The sequence below is a fragment of the Harpia harpyja genome, chromosome 6 (genome assembly GCF_026419915.1).
Source record: "Harpia harpyja isolate bHarHar1 chromosome 6, bHarHar1 primary haplotype, whole genome shotgun sequence".
Classification (NCBI taxonomy): domain Eukaryota; kingdom Metazoa; phylum Chordata; class Aves; order Accipitriformes; family Accipitridae; genus Harpia; species Harpia harpyja.
Window position 1 is genome coordinate 24220001 of NC_068945.1, and position 22435 is coordinate 24242435.

The 22435-nt window shown below is 41.5% G+C and overlaps 1 protein-coding gene across 4 annotated transcripts in view; it reads right to left on the minus strand.

Annotated features, from left to right (window-relative positions):
• APPL2 (adaptor protein, phosphotyrosine interacting with PH domain and leucine zipper 2) overlaps nucleotides 1-21841 on the minus strand; it is a 38487-nt gene extending 16646 nt beyond the window's left edge. Inside the window, exons 1-7 of one of the 4 annotated variants that reach the window (XR_008235797.1) lie at nucleotides 21598-21841; nucleotides 16540-16638; nucleotides 5301-5360; nucleotides 4743-4814; nucleotides 2738-2825; nucleotides 576-617; nucleotides 397-455 (exon numbers count right to left, since the gene is read on the minus strand). Coding sequence is in view for 3 of the 4 variants with exons in the window: in XM_052790903.1 (XP_052646863.1) it covers nucleotides 397-455; nucleotides 576-617; nucleotides 2738-2825; nucleotides 4743-4814; nucleotides 5301-5360; nucleotides 16540-16638; nucleotides 21598-21651 (474 nt within the window). In the remaining variant the exon portion in view is untranslated. Of the gene's footprint in view, nucleotides 1-396; nucleotides 456-575; nucleotides 618-2737; nucleotides 2826-3492; nucleotides 3585-4742; nucleotides 4815-5300; nucleotides 5361-16539; nucleotides 16639-21597 lie in introns of those variants that run through there. The other 3 variants (XM_052790903.1, XM_052790902.1, XM_052790904.1) reach the window with 3 other exon arrangements.
• Nucleotides 21842-22435: the final 594 nt, after the last annotated feature.

Consider the following 22435-nt stretch of genomic DNA (forward strand, 5'->3'; position numbering starts at 1 on the left):
AAAAAATGGAATGCTTTATAAACAGCAGACACAAGGCTTCATGACAGTTCACAATGAATTGTACCCAGTGATACAGCATCATCACATCAGCCGTACAACAGTAGGCCTATACAAATCTATTTATAGCCTTTTGGATTGCCACTGTGTGAAGAGCTCCCCTGGATCTGAAGGGCTCTAGTTCAGCACAATACTTGATCACTTGCCTAACTTGCAGAAAACAGGTGTAACTTTGCTGAATTGATGTTTAAAAGCTTTGTGTCTGCTTGGAAACGAAATCACAAGTACTCTTGAGCTACTGTGAATTTAACTGATGAACTCTCCAAAGTTCATAAGTGAACAATGATGCAGACAGAACAGCTGATGAAAACTTTTCCTTTTCCCTTTCACGTATGTTACCTTTTCATTTTCTTTCCTTTTCGGTAACCTGCTATACTTTGCCATGGACACGTCATGTTCTGTAGACAAGGAATATTATTTTTTTTAGAAATGTGATGTGTGTGTGCGTAGATTAAAAATGTCTTCTGTGATATAATAGGTGCACACCATTAGAAACAAAAAAAAACATGGAAACATACCATTGCTAGCCAGGCCAAAAAGATCCTTCAACGTGCTTACTTCTGGAAAAGAGAAATTAAATATTCAAAGTAAAAACAGCTGTAAACACTTTGTTCAACTGAGACCATTCATGGCACATTTAATGCCTAAGTCACTCCAATCCTTTCAAAGCAGAGATGCATAAGTTGTGCCTGTCTTGAAAATGATAAACCAGATCAGCTGCTAGAGAAATGAACAGGCAGATAGCAAATTAAGAGTTGAGCGAGTTTACTTGATTGAGGAAGTTATCACTATGAAGAAGATTCCTTATCTGCCAGTGTAATCTACCCAAAGAAGCACCATTTAAGTATGCTTGTTATGACAAAAGGCCCACCACTATCATAAAAGATGGGCAGTTCTGAACAATTTCCTGACAACGCTTATGTGATATCTGAGTCCCAGAGACATATGAACTAAGCCCCTTTCCTGTATATGAATCTTCATCAACGTGGAACATTTTTTGCAAAGTTCCTCTGTGAAAAGAAATATGTATCTAACACATCTGACTGCTGGCTATGATGCTTATGTAACAAACACTGGCTATGAGTTTCTGATGCAGGTAGAAGGAAGAGAAAGTAAACAGGCAACTCAACTTTCACAAGCGTTGGGTACAAGCTACTCTCAGTGTCCATACCAATGTATGCTGCAACCGGCAAAACCCTTCTCAAAAAGCTACAGAGAATGCACGTTCACAGAAACAGATATTATGCAACTGCAAAAAGAATAAGGGGAAATTGTACGATGTCATCATGGTCTCTGATTATTTGTAACAACCTACACATTAATCAGCTTCATGCCACCTTTTTCTCCCTAGAACACTTCCTTGTGACTCGAATGTAGAAAGACTGCAATTCTTCCCAGGTGTGACTAACTTGTACCTAGAGGTTTCTACAGTATTCAATACATACACGTAACAAGATCAAAAGTAAAAACAAGAACACAGTTAATCTTCCTCGTTTAATCCTATGATGAAATTTCAATGTGGCCAGGCGTCTACTAAAAATGTTGTTCTACAGACTGGGCCAGAGAAAAATGGATGTTGTGATGGATGAATGGATAGAACAAAAAAGATTTTGACATCCAGGGAAGCTGAAGAAACTTTCATTTTTTGTCATGAAGCAGCTCAGGCTTTGGTTGCAGGCTTCACTTGCATTTTCCTTTTATGCCTTCTTTTACGAACCAGAGTGCAGAATCCGTAAAGATGGGAGCACAATCACTGTACCAGTGAAGCCACATTAAAGAGGTGGGAAACTGTTTATAGAACCAAGATCTTACCATTCAAATACTGCTTTATATTTGACATTATATTATAAACAAGACATCCAGTGATGTCTTCACAATTTCAAATGAGATGCTATGATATAAGGAACTATTTTACTTAACTAGTCACTATTTTGCTGTAGTTGTTTTGTGTCCCATCAAAATGATGTCTTTAAAAAGTACATAAACAGGACTGAGCTTAGTGAGTTGAGAAGTGGGCTTTTTTAAAAAAAAAAAAAAAAAAAAGGCTGCAGTAAAACTCATGTTTCTGTTGCATGAGTAGGTTAGAGTGTCCTTGACCTTGAATATGAACTTCTTTCTTTTGAAATGACACCAAATGTTTGCATTATTGCTCTGCTGATTAAGTAATGAATTCCCAAGTTTGTGCAATCAGGTTACTTTGAACTACCCTTGGATGGCAAGGATTTAAAGAGGACTGATTCATTGAAAGGGAGGGAATACACTATACTCTGGAGTTAAAAAAGCATTCTTGCTTGTGCTTTTCAAACAAACCCAAACTTCTGAAGTGGGATAAATACTGTTTGCAAGCCAGATTCACTGCTAAATTTTCCTTCTTTAGGCCATTATAACATCAATTACTTCAGTAAAATTACACTAGTGTAAAAGCAGAGTGATCCAACAAAGCTGTGTATTTTCAAACTTGCACCATATGGTGCATAAAACGTTATGTGGTGAACTTGTACTATTTAAGTCCAAGTAAAAGCAAGCACCTGTCAATGAAATTCTGTAGCAGAAAAAAAATCCCACAAAAAAACTTTCCTGTGAATCATCAAAGAACAAATTGTTACATGACATTATGTCTCAGTTTATTATGAAATAAGCAAGAAGGAACACATGAGGAAAATTAAAACTTAAAATTTACCTGTGAGATCCTTTTCCCGAAATTGTATTATTGGTAGAACCATTGTATCTGCAAGCTGTTTTGCCAGTTCAGAATGAAGAATATTGAGCTGAAACAGAGAATGGAGGAATCCTGTAAGACACAGCGTAAATAAAAAAAAATAAAAATAACAGCACTCTACAGCTGTTGAAGAAGCACACCTGCATTTGTGCCCAGCAGACAAAAAAAGGGTATTATGTACTTCAATATACTTCAGTGTTTAAAATACATTATCTCAAGATACGTGAGACAGAGGGGGATTTTCCCCTAAATGCTTAATTCCTGCCTGGTGTTTTCCACGGATCCAAGAACTTTTCAGTTCCCACATACCGTATTAGGGTAGTTCACTTGACCATTAATGCTAATGCTTAAGCCAACAGGATTTAATCTGTCATTAGCCTTTAGTAACCAGTTTTTGTTAGTCTCTACGCCACAGGGTTACAGTCCCACCACCATGACTAGAATCTCTTTCCATTTATGAGGGTTACCCAGGACACAATCACAACAGGGGGCAAACACAATGAAAGGTCCCATTCAAATACTCTACCTTTGGAGCAGTTTCCCATTCCTGTTTTTGTAAGTGTTTCTCTAAAATTCAGCACGTAGAGACATATTTTAAAGCACTTGTGTGACACTGTTTAGGACAAAGGCAAGGCTCTTGTGTCAGCAGTGGCACGCTAAGAATATTAGATGGGTTCAGGTAGGACAACTATCAATCACACTGCTTGAGTGCTTACACGCTGACATGACATTCTGCCCACTTGCACGGTATCCTGGAGGCCTCTTAAGCAGGGATATGCAGGTGAAGGTGAAGTCACTATTTCCCACTAGACAATACAAAACTAAACCAGGATAATTCAACGCCTGTAGAACAGACAACTGAGAAACAGGTACAGGGGGTAGCTAACACACAGAAAAGGAGGCTGAGGAATGGAGCAAGTTCTTGTGAGGGAAAACGTGACCCACAGAACCAAACAGAGAGGCTCTCAGCTTCCTGCTCCCAAATGGGATGGTTCTCTTGTACCTGGGAAGGAGAAAGTTCTTGTTTTGATTTATTTGTAGTTTACATAGATGAGTACAAGACTGTGACAATAAATGCTCCTTTCAAGTATCCCCTGAGAGCAGACCCGCAGCGGGAGAAGCCTAAGGGAAAAGTTAACCTCTGGGATTCCTCTCATTGTATTGTTAGAGTTATCCATGGGCTCTCAAAATCTTAACTTATTTTTTGCCCCACAACCCTCCTATCTCCTCTCCTCTCCCAAAAAGTAGACCTCAATACAGCCTTTTGCCTTCTTAACAAAAGTTGAAAGTAGACTAACAAGAACAACAACACTTTTCTGATGGCACAGCCCTGCTCACAACAGAAAGAGTGATGTGACAAATGATACTTAAGCAATAAGGACCTAGATACTAAGATTATATTGAAAAGTTATATGGGCGGGTCTAACAAAAGTATTTAGAAAGACTCAGTACTCAGCAACAACCTACAGAGAGTAGAAGTGTTCAGTGCACACAGCTGTAGCACCTAACCTGCCTTCAGCAGGCATTTCTGCAGCCTCCTTCAGACATCTCTGAATTCTGCGTGGTGTCACAGCAACTAAACCGCAACTTTACTAATTCACAGCTGCCCTGCATTCATCCCTGGCAGGTTTTGGCTCAAATTGCAGTGTTTAAAGCTTAAAAATGTAAATGTCATTTTTGAATGGAATTAAATTAAAAAATGGGCTGGTTTACTCTCTTTTCTAATTCCCTTGTTTAGGAAGTTCAGCTTTGCTCTAAGGACAGCATGTGGGACGAAGCCACAGAAACAGCTCTAACCATTATGAAGGGGTGATATTATACTACTTTTCACCCAATAAATGATTCTCTAAAACCCAGGCACAATCTAGCCTTTAGTGGAAAGGCTCAGAATCAAAAGAACAAAGACAAAAAGAAAAATTACCAATATTCCATATTGTAAAAATAGAATATTGGCAATTCAAATTACCTCATCCACAACTTTTGAAAAGTAATGAAGGGTGGATATCACTTCTTCATCTCCTTTACCTAAGGCAAAATGCTGAAAATAGAAACACACATTTGGTCTGTAAATCAATAAAGGTGAGTATAAAATACAACGTGTTTCACTACAAAGGTAATGAATACTCCTACAAAATGCAATAAATGATAAAACTAAATGGAAAAACAGTAACTCATTAATACATACTCTTTTACTCTGCTCCTCTTGTTTTAAATGAATGGGTATTGGACAACATATAATTAATGCTTATTATACTACTTTTAAAGTCATAGTCGTACAATAGGAACAAACTGGTTTGCATCTTCATGAATTTAACAACTCATATTTTGCACTTTTTTTTTTTTTTTTTTTTTTTTTTTTTTTTTAAGATTCTCAGAAGTGACCTAACTCCCTTGAACACACTGGGGAGTTTTACAACAGCCTTCACATGAAACCAAGTAAAGCCAATGCCCTAAGCACTTCTGGAAACCACACTGTTTACACAGCCTTCTTCACAAAGAAATCAAAAGCATATGTTGAACATACCTGCTTTTCATAGGCAAGGAGCTGCTTCGAAAGCTGTTGCGTGGCAAGACACATTTCATTCTACAAACAAAATTGACATGTTAATAGAAATAATGAAAGGTCTTTAGCTCTTCTGTTACTACTACTTTGTTACCAGCTTCTTGACTGAATCTGCAACTACTTACACAAACATTCAGTTGTATGTAAACAACCAGTCCCAAAATACTCGCATAGAGAAGCAGTAATAACAGGTACACTTCAGACCTAATCAACACACAGTTTGTTTAACTACTTTGAATACAGGTAGGATTTGGGGTTTAGTTTTGGTTTCCCTCCCACCCCCCAAAATAACAAAACTAGAACAACCTCAAACAGATAAGCTGCCACACCAGCATAAGAATGTTTCATATTGGTTAATCATCTTTCCCCCAAATCTACAGCAATAAATAGAACCAGTAGATGTGCCTTTATATAATGCATTCATGCTCAGGGAAGGCACTGATGCAATTACAGTGCTTTAAGTTGATACAGGAGTACAAAACAGCACATAATTCTGTTTCTCATGGCTAAACTGGCCAATGAAGGTACACACATCCTTAAGACGTGCTTAAGCAAAGCAAGACTTGTAGGGAGGTTGTATAATTTTACTTGACAGCTGGAAAAAAACAGACAAGCATTTGGATATGTCAGTCTTTACTCTGTATGCTAATGTATTCCTAACAAGTGTATCAACTCCTCTGTTCCTGATTTGTTAACAATGACTTAAAACTGGAATAAAAGAAAAAAGGAGAAGGGGGGAACTGGGATCTGTCTTAACCCCTGTCAAATCCTTCTCTTCCTCAGTAATGCAGAAAACTAGTTTAATTTCATTTTAAGCCTTAACATAATCTATTCCTCTCTCCAAATACATAAGGCCATAGAGAGTTTGTAAAACTCAGAGCAGTCTCTGAACTGCTTTAATAGCACTCTTTATGCTGGGGCTGGTACAGAAAACTATTAAAACTGGGACAGAGTTTGTGTGCTCTCTTGTTCTCCCTTGTCATCCTGAGCATGCAGAACATGGCACAGTTAACTATCTGGGCCAGAGATTCTGAAACACCCTTTACTTTGGCCTGATGCCACCTCTGACATACTGCATTACAGCCTGGTGCTTCTGCACCACCTTGGCATGCCAGGAAGGAGGTTAATATGGACAGCAAGGCCCAAACACTTAGCCAGAGTCTTAAGTATGCCCAAGTGCTCAGAAAGAACAAAGAGACATAGCCACAGCCTAGGTAACAGCAGCTGTATGTGAACATAGAGCAGAAAAAGATGGGTGAGCTAGTTCTGACCAACTTAAAACACTATGGTGGTAATACTCATAGATAGCTGGAGATGGGAGAGCAGAGGCCTTCCAAGGTACAAACAAGGGCTCAGAACCGAGTTAATCTGGGTCCAAACTCAGATCATGTGCACCCCATGACTATTCTCATCTCACAGTGATGGATTATTCTTGTTTCTTGTCTCAGATCAATTAGTAATGAGCATTACACTCAGTAACAACGCCAAGGATTCATGTGAGATTTGCAGGTTGGTTATGCAGACCGTGTAGTTTTTAATACAAAAAAGCTTTACACAAACACTTGGCATTTAAGTATTTCCCAAGCCAGTGAATGGAAAAGGATGTCGTGCTTTATAATAAATTAACAAACCTTGTTAAGGGCTCAGGCAAGGATAGGAATGAGCCTTAACTATCTGCCCCCAGGCTGTAAGAACACCTGAGAGACTTTGCCACCTTCAAAGTGGGAGCTAGCAAGCAATGACTTAATGACAGGAAGGATGAGACTCCTTCTGTGTGGACTGATGACATTAAAGGGTTTGTTTGTTTGAATGCATGTGGGTGGAGTCCAAAGACAAATTTAAGATTACAAAAAGAAGCAGAGGTTCTCAGACCTACAATCTTTTTCATAAACACAACCTTAAAGATAGAGCTGAGTAAGAACTGCAAGAAGATGAAGTCCTCACACAGCAACTGTGATGCAATCTGTCAGTTGTACAGCTGGGTCAGGGCGAGAGAAATCTTTTGAAATAAACTGAGTGTTAGAAACATTCCTCTCTTTTTCCCTTTTTGTTTTGGTTCGCTTACTCCTGCAAAGTCTGCAACTGTGTGGTCTGTTCTGAATTTGGAAGATAAATGCTTCTGGCTTAAGCTTGCTAACACTAAAAGAAGCTTCAGAATAATGGGCTGACACCGAAGGCATCCTATTCCTTTGTGTTAGCCATCCTCAAAGCTTCTACCAGTTTGGTTTTTGAAGACTGGTCATCAATTTTCTCACCCAATATCCAAAGAGTAACAAAGAGCATCATTACTCATCTGTGTGGGATAGTTTGAGGATGGGCAATGCAAAGGGGTGTGTGGAAGAAGCATCCTCCAGTGATCGCCACTCCCCAGGAGCAGTCTCCAGTATGTGACAGGATAATGGGGGAATACATAAACCCTGAGGGTCTCAAAGGGGTGTAAGTTAACATCATTTCATCAAGTATATGATCAGGTGACAATAATCACATATAGACCCCAAGCAGACATTCATGGCATGCTACTCCAGGTACAGAACAAATTGATGGAAGGGCCTGATGTAAAATTTACTTTGGGATTTTTGGCTGATTTTGGGACAACAGTTCCACACATCACTGATATCCCATTGATGCCAGCAGGTCACATTTTTCATTTATAGGTTTGGTTCTTTGTGTCAGAACACTACAAACAAACTTGTTACTCAATCCCTGCCCATGTGGAAGAGTTAATCCTGGGTCCTTCATCCTCCCTCCCAAGCTCTGTGTGACTCTGTTCCCTTTAGAGGTACAAAATCATTCATTATATCACTAGGAAAAAAAAAAAAACAAACCCACAACCACCAAACACACCCACACACACCACACACCCCCAACAGTTGTAAACAAATCAAATTAAGCTAGCAAACTGAAACACAGCCACAATGCATAAAGAACAGGAAACTGGCAAAGTGCTCTGCTGACCTAGTGGTAATACTGCATTGCTAAGCACACTAATCTGGGAAAGTTTGGTTTAATCCTCCTCCCATTTCTTCCTAATCAGCCTTCTCCCTCCCCTCCCCTGGTACTAATCAGTCTCAAGACTTAAAAGTTATTTGCATTGCTTCAATTGACAAATCCACTAAATGCAGGCAAATTATTTTAACAGGTTTTATCTATTTCCAAAACATTTTCCCATGGAATACAGCAACATTCACTTCTTTTATCCTGAAGTGACTGAAATTCAGTATATACTAGGAAAAGAAAAACTACTATACAATCCTGACTGCCTGCTCAGATCTCTTCCACATTACTTTGACATTTCAGAATTCATTATTCATTTCTGGAGTGGGAGAGCTATTGATGAGATGATGTATCAGGCAGAAACCCAATAAAATCCTGAACAGAAATGCAAGTATTCTAAATTAAGGCAAAATTAACCAGTACTGGGCCTCGCAAATACATTCACTTTCATCAGAAGATTTTACTTAGCAGGGAAAACATCACTGCAGCATTAATGTAAAAAAGTATACTAGAAGGAAAGAAGAAATTACTGCATGCAAATAGGTATCAAGTAATCAGTTATTATTACAGATGTGCTGTCTTTTTTTTCTTTTTTTAACCTTGGCTGGCATGCTACAGCATGCTAGCCCTAGGAAAAGATTTTTATAAAGTTCACTAACACCAGTTCACATAGATAGGGTAACGGAAGTGGTGTCTTGAATGTAGCATTAATCTACCAGAAATGAAAAAACCCAAGAGATTAAAAAACATTGTTTAATTCTCAAGTTAATTCAGTACCTCACCCTGCCTTCAAATAAGTCAGTAAGAAAGTGTCCAACTGTTATTTTCTGATCCAGTGCCAGAGCAAAGGCATGTGATTTTTCTGGGTTGATTCCACCTTCTTCATTATCACCTTGATTCACCAAGCTGTTCATATCATCAGAAGAGAGTATGATTCTTCTGTAACCCGTTTGTAATAAAATCTCCATGCCACTAACAATTTAACAGTGACATAGTCCATCCCTTTTTAGGGTCTCTTTTTGTATTTTTCCAAAACAAACTCTGAGGGCTAATACACTGAAGTCAAAAGATAATTCTATAGACAGTGGTCTAACAGACTCCAGATTTGAGGGCATGTAAACGATTAAGCTGAGCTATAAATTAACTTCTAAAGACAGAGAGCTATTCCAGCATGTCCAATTCCAATCCCAATATAATGAAGCTTTCCGCAAAGCTACTTTCTTACTCCAGCTAAAGCTGGCATTTTTAAAACTCTGCAAGTAACCAGCACACAGAACTGCCAAAGGCTTCTTCATGTAAACAAGCAAGATACCGGTAAAGGTATTTATTCACTCACCATGTACGTGCAGAATGACACATAATAAAATTTGGCTTACATCTGGGAAAGCTTAATGCCTAATAAATGAGAAAAAAAACCAACAGGTAGGTGGTTGAAGGAGGTCCATGAGGCAGTTGCAGCCTTCTCATCTTTTCAGAACTAGGGAAGACATTTACTTTCAAAACCAGGCACAGCACAGAAAGAACCGGGTCTTGATACAACAGTTTTACGCAGCTCTGTCTACATATGCATGTCATCCTCCTACAAAACAGAGTTCTCCAGCAATCTAGTAAATGTTACAGTCCTACAGGTTTAGGTTTGCGTATTAAATAGCTTGGAAACATGAACCCAAGGGTGAGAGAAGCTAAGCCTCACCAGAGTGCTCAGGCTGCCCAGCACTTTACAAGCTCAGGCTCACATATGGCTTGCCCTGCTGCTGATTCACAGCATGGCATTCAGTCCTCACAAATGTGAACCGTTCAGCAAAGGATCATCTAATAGCTTCAAGAAATAGAAAGCACTAGTCAAAACTCTGCTGTAAAACAGCAAAAGCAGCTATAGTAGGATGGCTGGTTCAATAGGGAAAGAATCTCTTCAGTTTCTTGCAAAACAATTACTATCAGCAAGGCATCCATACATTTATGCCTCCTTGTAGTACTCAAATCTCCAGATCCTGCTTAGCACAATGTTAACTTGCTTCCAGGCACAAAGACAACTCCAACTTCATAGGCAGTATTAAAACCAACTCCCATGGCTTTGTAAATACATTAGTTCTCAGGTGATAATGCACTGCTTACCTCTGTTAGCAACATATGGTGAATACACCTCAGGAAGCGCAGAGGTATATGATGCAAACTTACAATGAATATGGAACAATAATATATAAGATATTTCACAGAAGTCAGTGCTGACAACTGTAATTTACTGCAGCTGTTGTTTTTTCATTTCTGGTAGATTAATGCTTGATTCAAGACATCTCTTCCATTACCTTATCTATGTGAACTGGTGTTAGTGAACTTTATAAAAATCTTTTCCTAGGGCTAAACTAAGACAGTTTGTCCTATCTATCTGTCCTATCAGCTCTCTTGAAGCTTCTCTATGTGGAACTGAAAGTTTACAAAATGCTAACTTAAACTTTATTGTTTCAAAAGGTTTTGGGAAAAAAACTCTTATCATTTGAAAAGGCAACACAGTTGTTCCCTCAGACATGAAAAGAAAGCAATTAAAAGAAAAACCGTATCAGTGCTTACTTGTTAGTTTAGCAAGAACTAATTTAAGAATTCTGAACACTTGGGGTTAGCTCTGCAACATAATAAATATGAAAATCCATGCATGCCCTAGAGAGCTTGACACCTATCTACTGAGTTATATACAGCCTAGTGAAGTCAATACATAGGAAGATGAAACAAGCAGCACTGTTGAAAAATGCAGACATGAGGTATCACGAATTCGGGGAGAGAAATAACACTGGTATAAAGCACTACCTAAAATAGACCTGGACAGATACAAGCTGTCCTGATACCCAGGTGATGTGGTACATATAACCCAAGACTATTCCGTAATTGTCAAGAGTTTCCTTAAGAGTCTGGACATAAAAAGGCAGTAGAGCCCCAGAGATTGTTGCTGCTTCGCCTGTGTGACTCTGGAATCACAAGACAACTGCTCACAGAGACACAGATGCTGAACAGAATTACACTTCACAATTCCCATGCTGTTCTCTCTCTGGATATATTGATAAAGGCAACATGGGTTTATTTTTATTCATCTTCTGTCATCACTGCTCTTAATATCTAGACAGATTTGTCAGGAATAATGAGATGAAACCTCTTTCCAATGACAAAACACTGCATCTTACTTTCCTCTAACCTGCTTAACTGTTTATCCCTTCTAATAGTCAGTAGACACACAACAGTCTACTGAGTTTCTAAATGGCATTTTGTTTCAAGTGAAGATCCCAGCTGAGCCATTTCTATAGTATGATGAAGAACTAGAGATGATAGGGAAGCTCTGAAAATAATTTACTATGGCAGTGGGAAGTCAGGAATGTAAACTGGGCACACTCTCCTCATACACCATTGCAAGAGCCTCAGCGTGCAACGTAAGTAAATGAAGTTTTCTAACAATCCCTGCTTGCTGCACTACATATTGCTCAGGTAATAAAATGTCCAGAACGATGAACACAACGTTCTCAGGAATCAGACAGCAGTAATGCCGTATGCAGCATCAGGGCTTGCTTGCAAGGAGGAAGAACTACAGGAATAAACTCTGTAAGGAAGATTTCCTCTATAAGACCACTAACGTGATAACTACTTTAGTGTACACTTCAGGGTACCACAGCACAGATGGGAGAACTACAGCAGGAAGTACAATATGTACTCACGTGGATGTGGTTTATTTGATGAAGACATATAAAAATGCTTCACTATATTTACACACATGGGCTTGCCAGATCAACCAAACCTCACTCCTCGAGCACAGCTCATACATTTTGTTGCTGTGACTTCTGCTTAATCACGGCATCATACACTGCATCTGCCTTGTAGTATCGCAGTCCCTTTTTCACTAAAAACTCCATTTGCAAAATAGAGTCATGATCCCATCACATCTGGTGTGGGTGCTCAAAGAGGCGAGAGCACTGTCCTGACCCTGCACAGCAACCAGGGGCTTGTCACGCGTTGAGGGTCTTGCACCCAAAAGCAATCTGCTAGCAATACATCACCCAGCTGTAGCCTAGTGTTATTGGCCCTTCCACATCAAGTGGCTCCAGGTGCCTAGGCAGCATATCCACTGCTACGCCCTGCGATAGGATGCTGCAGATCCCTCCTTCCACTCTTGGGACAAAAGCAATTTCAAGTCATTTCAAAGGTCCATCTACATCGTTTACTGAATCCCATCCCAATGAATGCACCCATCCCAACAATTGCCCTACTGTCAGTAGCAAAGTTAAAGGCACGCAAAATGAAGTCCTGCTTGAATATATACAGGTAAGTCTGAAAAGTTAGGTCTCCAGCACCTAGCAGAAACCTGTATCTTAAAAAAGGGCAAAAAAAAGGAATGTTCAAAAAGATTCCTACTTTCCTAAGTGTTTCAAAAAGCTCTGGGCAAACATTGCTCTTACTCACACTCCTTTCAAATGCACTGATCCAACTGTTTAGAGCAGCTTGAGCTGTCAATCTAGAAACTTACCGCTGCTCTGCACACAAAGCAGTGTTTTGGGACATATATATGCATATATCCACATGGATAATTAACAGCATGCAGTTGGTACTAATTGCTACTCCCCTGAGACTTTGCACTGCATCTATTTGGAACCATCAACTATTGTTATTTGATCACAAACTACAGTGGTTTGAATTACATGGAAATCTGAGTTTTCATCACAAGGAACACCAAACTTCTAGTAAACTACTCCAGAAAATCTTGAAAGTATGGTTGAGACATCTGGGAAATGTTAAGAGTTCAGAATTTAGTTAGAAAGAAAACATGATTAACATTTTTTTAAACTGTCATAACTGTTTTGAGGGGGCATAAACCCTGATTTTTCAATACTGTGGACTGGTACAACCCACTGCTGTTTTGTCTGACTGCCATGACACTGATTCCAGCCATTTTTATGGTCACTGCTTCAAAGTAGGTCAGTAACTAATTCCTATTTTACAGATAAGGAAATTAGAGCAGGGGATGACAATGACTTTGCAAAGACAAAATTTAAGTCAGGAAAATAAAAAGGCAAATTCAGAACCTGGCTTCTCAATACTCTCAACTTCTACAGTCTCTCTACTAAATCTCATTCCCTCTCGAAATGAAAAGGGTTGGTAGTAGTTCCTAATACGCTGCTATTGAGGCCCAGACAACATGTCTCCTAACAACACATCAGCAAAAGTTGATTTTCTCTTATGATTAGGCAGCAAAGAAATATTACACATAGGTTTTTTTCTTAACTGTCCATTTATGTTTATTGGGCAATTCAGCATTACACTTCTCTTTCTACAGCAACTGCAATCATAAGATTTTGTAATAAGGCCTGTGCCTCTCGAAAATTGAGAGTGAATTCAGTCAGAAAGAGCGTCTTCCTTTGAAATAATCAGAAACAGCTCCTAGAAAGGATATCTTGATATTTGCAAAGCTCAATAAAATTAGTCAGAAATCAACGTTAGCCTATACAACACCACCATTCTCTTGGGAATTAACCACCATATACAACTGAATTAAATATTTCCATTAATTTTTAAATAAAAGGAAAAAATCATAATACTGCCCCAATTTTGGTGTATTCTTCTAGATCTCAAGCAAAAATATCAATACTTTTTAAAGCTTATATAGGAAAAAAACCACACAAAAAGTTTCAGTTTTCTTTTCCACTTACATAATTAATATGACCTATATATGCTTTCTTGTTACTGCAATGCCATTTTTTTGCCACTACTGGATTCTGAGAACACAACCCCAAACTGAAGTCACAACACATAGTGATTCCCAAGGAATTAAATAGCAGAAGCGGCAACACTAAGTACACTAAATGCTGAGCCAGTGTCTTTGGTAAAGTCGCCAACACTGGCCACTAAACCTGAATTTTCCTAAGTCAGTCATAGTGTAGTGTGCTCTCCTCCACATCCTTACAAAGCTTGACTTCGAACAACTGCTATGTGCCTCCCATCTCAAAATGGCATGAAACTCTGATGAGGTGTTTCAAGGAACACATCCAATATTCACAAGTGACTGAATATTCAGATCAAATTAAGGCAGGAAGTGTGCAGGAAGAAAGTGGCCAAGAAGTGCTGGGAAAATGAAGTAGATTCAGTACTACTGCAAGGTACAGATGGGTAAATGTGCTGAAGCAGTGAAAAGAAAGAGGAAATGTCATAACTGCGGGGCAACAGAAATGGAGAAGGCTAAAAACCAAGATGAAAAGGAAGAGGCAAACCAAAGCAGACCAAGAATTTTTTCATGAATCACAGGCCAGAGTAACCGCTTCCTAAAATGCCATCCTAAAAAGCATCAGCAGGGGAAAGCGACATGTTATCCGTAAGCTGGACACTTCATAATCAAACCGCATTTATCCTCCCATTTCCTTCTTTCATCCATTTCAATCCTACCTGCTCTTCGGTCTCAGATTTCTACCATCCAACATGCCCACACTCTTGTTACTCTTAAACCGTGGCTCTACCAAAATGCCCATCATTGACTTTCAGTGCTGATTTCATGTGACCTCTCCAGCCCTTGGCTACGCGCTTGTCCTGGTTTTGGCTGGGATATAGTTAATTTTCTTAGTAGTAGCTGGTATAGTGCTATGTTTTGGGTTCAGTAGGAGAAGAATGTTGATAACACACTGATGTTTTCAGTTGTTGCCAAGTAGTGTTTAGACTAAGTCAAGGATTCTTCAGTTTCTCATGCCCAGCCAGCAAGAAGGCTGGAGGGGCACAAGGAGTTGGGAGGGGACACAGCCAGGACAGCTGACGCAGACTGGCCAAAGGGGTATTCCATACCGTGTGATGTCATGCCCAGTATATAAACTGGGGGGAGCTGGCCTGGGGGCATCACTGCTCGGGAACTAACTGGGCATCAGTCAGCAAGTGGTGAGCTATTACATTGTGCATCACTTGTTTTGTATATGCCAATCCTTTTTATTATTACTGTCATTTTATTATTGTTATTATTATCTGTATTAGTTTCTTCCTTTCTGTTCTATTAAACTGTTCTTATCTCAGCCCAGGAGTTTTACTTGTTTTTTCCCCAATTCTCTCCCCCATCCCACTAGTGGGGGAGAGCGAGTGAGTGGCTGGCTGCATGGTGCTTAGTTACTGGCTGGGGTTAAACCATGACAGCGCTGTATTGTTTTCTAAGTATCTAAGCTGTGCTGTAAGCCTCCGATTGCTCTACATTTGCACAGGATCCAGGACATGAAGACTTTGAAGCTCTCCCAAGCTGGATCTTCCAGGTGTAGGTAGCTAAATCCTGGGCAGATATCTCTTCCAAGTCATACTATCAGTCCCCCAAAAGAGCAATCCCACCAAATGGACATACACGTACAGTAGTTTTATACCTGAACTGATTCCTGATAAAAATCAGACATTCAGTCTTCCAGTAAATTCAAAATATCCCCATCCTCCTCATCTCTCTGTGTCCTCTGATCTACTGGTCTAAGAATAGGAAAGCTGTTGTTTCTAAGGAACTCAGGTATCTAACCTACATAAATACTTGCAAAAGTTCCACAAGACACTGCGTATGTCTTTAAAGACCTAGATATGGTATTTTGAAATATCTAATTTTATGCACATGGGAATCCTAGCTTCACTGAAAATCACTCAGATTTACAATAATATTTTCCAAAGCACTGGATATGATTTACAAGTTTTACTGTCAAAGGGATTTAGTCATCTAGGTCATGTAAGCACTTCAGAAAGTGTTATTTTTTTCTGCTCCTGCTCTCGTATGTTTCACACTGACTACTTCAGGTACTCAATTTCAGTATGACTCAAAAGTGTACATTCTCTCTGTAATCAATGGACATAGACAGTTCCTTCCAAACGGTGAATCACAGCACCTAAGTCAGATGCCTAAAGTCAGCGTGAATACTTATCTGTGTATTGCGTCTACGTTTAGGCAAGCAATTTTGTCAAGACTGGCCTTCCAATGTACCATAAGGTAAGGATATACCACAATTTTTCTTTCATTAATTGTTTGGAGACAAAGCGGTTAAGATTTTTTTCACACATATGACTTTTCTGAACATCAAGGCAGGAAGGGGCTGAGATATCAGATGGAACACACCCACAACTCCTCTTAAACCACAAGAGGTGCAGACAACTTTCATGTAAATAACAGCATCATAATAGCAATTTATCTTCTACTCCACATCGAACAAAAGAAGCACAAATGAAAAATTACCTGAGCACCATAGACTCGTTGCATTGCCTGAAGCAATTGGTTTGTATATTCAGTAAGGGTTCCTGCATCTTCTTCAAATACACTGAGCAAAGACCGAGTCTTCAACAGAAGAAAAAAAAGCAAATGGTTTTAGTCCTGAGTGAAAATATTACAAAGAATCATAAATGACTGTAAATAGATGGTAGCAAAAAATACAAATCAATCAGAAATAATAAGCCTTTAACTTTGCATGATTCTGTTTATTCAGAATCTCAAAACATACAGAAATTAGTCCTTCTATTACGAATAGGTAAGCTGAGGCATAAGGAAGCGAAGTGATAAAATGCTGTGGCCAAATCCTGACTCCTAGTCTCTTGCTCTAACTAATAGACATTCCTCCCAAGATAATCAGGAACGTAAAAAATCCTGAATATCTGCCTGCTGACTACAGTAATCCAAACCATGTTAAGGACTCTGGGTCAAACACCACTGCTTGCTCACTTCTCTAATGTCAGACTGGATTAAAAGCACCCCTTTCCGTGAGATAATTTACAGAGTATTATTCAGTCTCAACTGTCTTGAGCAACTTTTAAAGGGCCACTGCCAAAGCTAGCTGACGTAATTGGACCAAACAACTGAGTGTTCATCTACAACAACAGGCAGAGAAGCATACACCCACTCAGAGATACCCCGTACTTTCTCCATTCTGCTAGCTCATCCTTGTCAGCAAATGGGGAAAAAAGAGCATAATGACTTGTGTTATCTTAAAGACATGAATTCCCTTGGTTTGTTTTGGTGGAATCATCAGGAACAAAGAATTATGTTGCTGACACAGCTCCTGAGATGGGAAACAAAGATATCTTGGAATAATGCAGAGCTCTAGAATTTGCTAGATCACAACAATAATGAAAGAGAGAAGGCTGTCCCTTTAACAAAGTCATGACCCATCCTTAGTCTTAACTTTGGTAAATCCAATCTATTTGATGCTAACTGGTAATGTCTTTCCATCTGTACAGCTAATTTATATGACATTTATTAGTTTCATCTGCTTACATGAGGGGCACGCAAGAACTCAAGTACTTTCATAATCATGTCAGTCCTGCAACAGAGCAAGCGTTTTATCTATCCTCCTATTACAGGAATCTCTAATGTACCTGAAGTATCCATGTTCGAATCTGGAAAATTTATTTCAAAGATTTAAGATAGTTTTAAGTTACTCCACTACTTTAACAGAAGGCACGTGTACTTCCCCAAGGCATTTATTCTTCTCTGCAAAATTGCCCAGACTTTATGTTTGTCCTGAAAAACTCAAAATCAGCATCCTTCAAGAACCCTGGCCTAAGATTAACTATCATTTCATCTCTGGCGAGAAGTATCTAAGCCAGAAATAAGCATTGCTCAGCAGTTAAAGTACATGACTTGGGTGGGAGTCAGTACTTGGGTTCTGTTCTAGACATTGCACAGGAGTACTTCCATACTTTGAGTAGCTCTAAAGCTCTCAACATTTCAGTCTGTTAACATGCTAAGCTGCTACAATACTTCCTACCTTAGAGACACTGGCAGTCAATGCATTTGGGAAACTAGTTAGAGATCTCAGCATGTAAGGAGATATGTAATACAAAGTACTGTTTTCAAATAAAGAGAACATAAAAACCAAAGAATGGAAAGAAGGCCAAGTCAATGAAATGAATACCAAGAACCCAAACTTATAAAGGACCTTTGTGCAGAACTTCCCTACAAGGACAGTGGCATGATTTTGAGAGTTTGCCACACTAAGCTATTATTCCAGTAATTGAAAATATATTGCTTTTCAAAAATATCTCGTTTTAAAAGTTTTATCTCCAATGATGCATTAAAGCAAGCAAAACTAATGTCAACAAACTATCTTCTATCTATACAGTGCTCGCCTTCCTTATTTTGTGTTACAACAGCACATGAAATGCACATGGGATAAAGATGGTTAAAAAATAAATCTAGGAAAGGCAAAAATGATAAAACTTGACACAACATTTATCAAGACAAATCTCAAGCCAAGAGTAAAAAGCTATAAAGAAATTGCCTGAAATAGGCTACAAATCACACATTTCTGCATGCTGGAAAAGGCTTCTAAACACAGGAATGTCAGCTACATTCCTAAATCTTACTGAATTTTTGCAGGTTCAGTTTTTCAGATGTCTAAATATGGGTTGAGGTAGAACTGCTCTGGGAAATAATTTCTGAAAGTCTTAGCCTCAGTTATTAGCACATTCTTCAAAAATAATAAAAACAATAAATGATTCAAGCAGTTTGGAAGTTATTCTTGGAAACTTGTATATTTAAGAACACCATTTTAAATCTACAACAAAATACCAGCATGTGTGTATTTTTGTTGTTGCTGTTTTGACAAATTCTGGAATAGCAGCTAATGCTGCTGAAATAAACCAGTAATCCAAATATTAAGCTAACATTTACAAGGCCTCATTAATAGCACCATTATCTCGGCTTCTGGAAACACAGGAAAAAAATTTCTACTTTCATGTATTTCCCTTGGTTTTAGCATGACCGTTCACATAAATTTCTCTCCTATTTCGTGGCCAAACACTTCAAAATTAAGACAATTCTTATGGCCTTTTTGAGCCAGTGCTTGGGAGACAAATCAAGACAAAAGTACTATATGGTTGGGGAGAGAGAAATTAAGCTTCAGAAAACTGATGAAGAAATAACTTTGGCTTAATTCGCTTCTGTCTTGCATATAATTTACATACTTCACACAGTTTATAAAAAGTGAGGTTATATCCTCATTTTAACATCCCTTTGCATTGCCGTAAGTGACTGCACAGTGTAGAGGAGAATCAGGCCACTTTACACAGAAGTAAATGATCCCATAAGCTGCTATGCTATAAGTTCTGTGGGACAGAGACTGCTTTTTTGCTTTGATTTTGTAGCACCCAGCTCACAGAGGGACCCTGTTGCACTGTGAATCTAAAGCTCTCCCCACAAAGAGAGTAATAAAAATATAAAAGGCTGAAAAAAATAACAAACCCCTGTTTCCTTGCATGAAAAAACAGGTTTTAGCAACGCTGGGCCATTATAAAAATTAAACAATGCCCCTCCCTCCCAAAGTTGTAGGACTTGAACAAAAAGCAATGACCAAATCAAGCCAAAACATCCTGCAAATACTTGGGTTTATGCACAGCCTGGTATTTCCAGTAATTGCAAAGGAGATGCTAACAGCCTTCATTTCAGGTCAGAAGAAAGATGAAGACCTCCAAATTCAATTCAGTGCATTGTTCAGGTGCTTTCAGTCAGTGTTACATTTTTAATCATTGAAGGAAGTGTTGACTGAAAAGGTAAATGAGTTCACTTATCCTGCGTGTCAAGTTCTTCAGCTCCAGAGTGCAGCAGGGAGGTTAAAAACGTTAATAACTGCTCGTAATAAATCTAGCACATTTTGGTAAACTCTGGAATACAGAACAGTTCAGGCTGGCAAGGAACTCTGCAGGTCACTTTGTCCAAACTCCTATTCAATGCAGAGCTGACTCTGACATTACATCAGGTTACTCAACACTTTCTCCCATCGAGTTTTGAAAAATCTCCAAGGATGGAGATTCCATATACACCATACCAAACAGATGATGAAAATCATTCTTACTAGAATGGGATTTCATGGAATCACAGAAAAATGGCCTAAGAAGAGGTGATCAAGATAAGCCCCAAGACTCATTAAATCCTGAGAGGTGCATGTCCAAGCTTTCCTTCAAAATGTCTCATGACAGACTCCATAAAACCTTTCAGCAATCTGCTCCACAGCTTACCTACTCATTCCTCCTCCTGATCCATCAGCAGATGAGTTAGGATTACAACACAGGGCTACAGGAAGCAGGATCTGTGCTGATCTACCTTGCCTTCCCTTCTTCTTTCCCTGCTTCACCAATTACTTTTGTATCTCTGTCTGCACCACGCTTTGTCCTCAAGTGCACCTTCCCCACCCTTCTGTGAAATTTCCACACTTTCCCCTTCCCCTTACTTCTCTCTTCCACCCAATCACCCCTCCTTCCATCCCCCTTTCCCAGCTCTCGAGGCCTCACACCCTTCCGGCCCCTGAAAACATCACGACATGGCATGTTCTTTGTTGTGGGGTTTCCACAGTCCTCAGGGGTCACGTCTGCAGCTGCATCGCCTCATGGCTCCCAGCAATGGGGCACAGCGCCGGAGTGAGGGGAGAAACGTCCTCCCCTGCCTGCAGTTGGGAAGGAAAGGGCAGCAACCGCCTGTCCTCCTTTCTTGGACTCCTTCAGAAGGAGGTCATCTTCAGCGGGTCCACCTCACCTCATCTACCCTCACAGGAAGCCCCTGTATCTGAACTACAGCCCTTGGGACTCCTCACCGGAGCAGGGACGCTGGCAGTGACATTCCTTCAGCCCACTTTTGTCACCTGGGCCAGGTGACTCAGCGCAGAAGCCTCCCTTTCCCTCAGGGACCTCGGAGGAAGCCAGAGCACCGAGCCATGCCCACCTATCCTTCCCCAACACACCTCGCCTCTTCAGGGTAACCCTTACGCACACCAAGACAGGACAGCGTGAGGAAAAAGCCAAAGGAGGGGTTTCTCTGAGGAAGGTGAGGAGAACGGGCGCTGTGCCCCGGCCTCCTCGCACCCCGCTGGGGTGCAGCCCTCTTACCCAGAGGCCCCCTCGAGCAGACACGGCCTGTTTTTCCCTGACAAATGCCCACGGGGAGACCAAAGCCTTTCCCCGACGCCACCCGGGTGCCGTTTACCCGCTTCACGGCATCCCTGCTCCCCGACGGCTCCGACAGCCGAAGTCACCCTGACCCACTTCTCCGCCCGTCGGGAGCTCGCCCTGCTGCCTTGCCCTCCCGCACCGCCCGCTGACACCCCTCTCCCGGCGGCGGGACGGCTGCCCCCCGGCCATCCCGAGGTGTCAACCCACCGCCCCGGCCGGACCCAGCGGGCTGCCCATCGGCACCGCCGCCACCTCAGGTGCGTCACACCGGCGGGGCGACCGGGCTCTCCCCCGGCAAGCGGCCGCGGCACGGCTGCACCCCCCGCCCCGACTTCGCCCCTGGCAGCGGGCCGCTAACCTGCGGGCTGTCCTGCAAAGCCTCTTCCAGGAGGAGTTTGTCGACGGCGGGCATGTTGGCGCGGCTGGGCGCAGGGAGCTGGCTGCGCGGCGGCTGACGCCCGCTGGCACGCCCCGGCGGCGGGGCTCGGCCGCGTCCCTCCCCGCGGGGGCGGCCGCGGCTCTGCGCGGGCAGCGGGGCACGGCGGCTGGCTGGGTCCGCTGGCGGGGGTAGGGGTGGCAGCCCGGGGCCGCTCACTCCTCCCAGTTCCCGTCCGCCGGAGGAAGCGAGTCACGGGGAGGGCCGGCGGCAGGAGGGAGCGCGGCAGGCGGGGAGGGGGTGGCTTCCTGCCGCCATTAACTCCTCGGGCCTGGCCGGCGCCGCGGCGGCCTTGCCCGTGGGGACGGAGGCCCCGGATGGAGGGCACCCCTTCCCCGGCTGCAGGCAGCAGGGGCTGGAGTGGCCTCCCGCAGCCCCGCTCTTGGCTCCGTCCCCCGGACAGTAGTAGGGTGGCGGGAAGGGGAACGCAGCAGGAGCACTGGGATCCCGCCTCAGCTGAGGGAGATCTCCCTGGCTGTGAGGGTGTGTGGGTGTGATGGAAATGAGGAGAAGATCGCATCCTCCAGCCTAGGCTTGTGGGGCTTGAGGACTTCCAGCTGCGGGTGAGCCCTTTGCTGTGCCCCTTGGGGCATCGCGGCTCTCCTCAGGTGCACCCCAGGGCTGGGTGCTGCTGGCAGGGTCAGCCCGGCTACGGGAGCCCCAGGTGGCTCGGAGAAGCACCCCTGGGCCTCCACCGCTTTCTAGAACCAGTGCAGCCACTGGCTAAGATGGGCCTGCTTACGAGCAGCCCTCGTTTGTG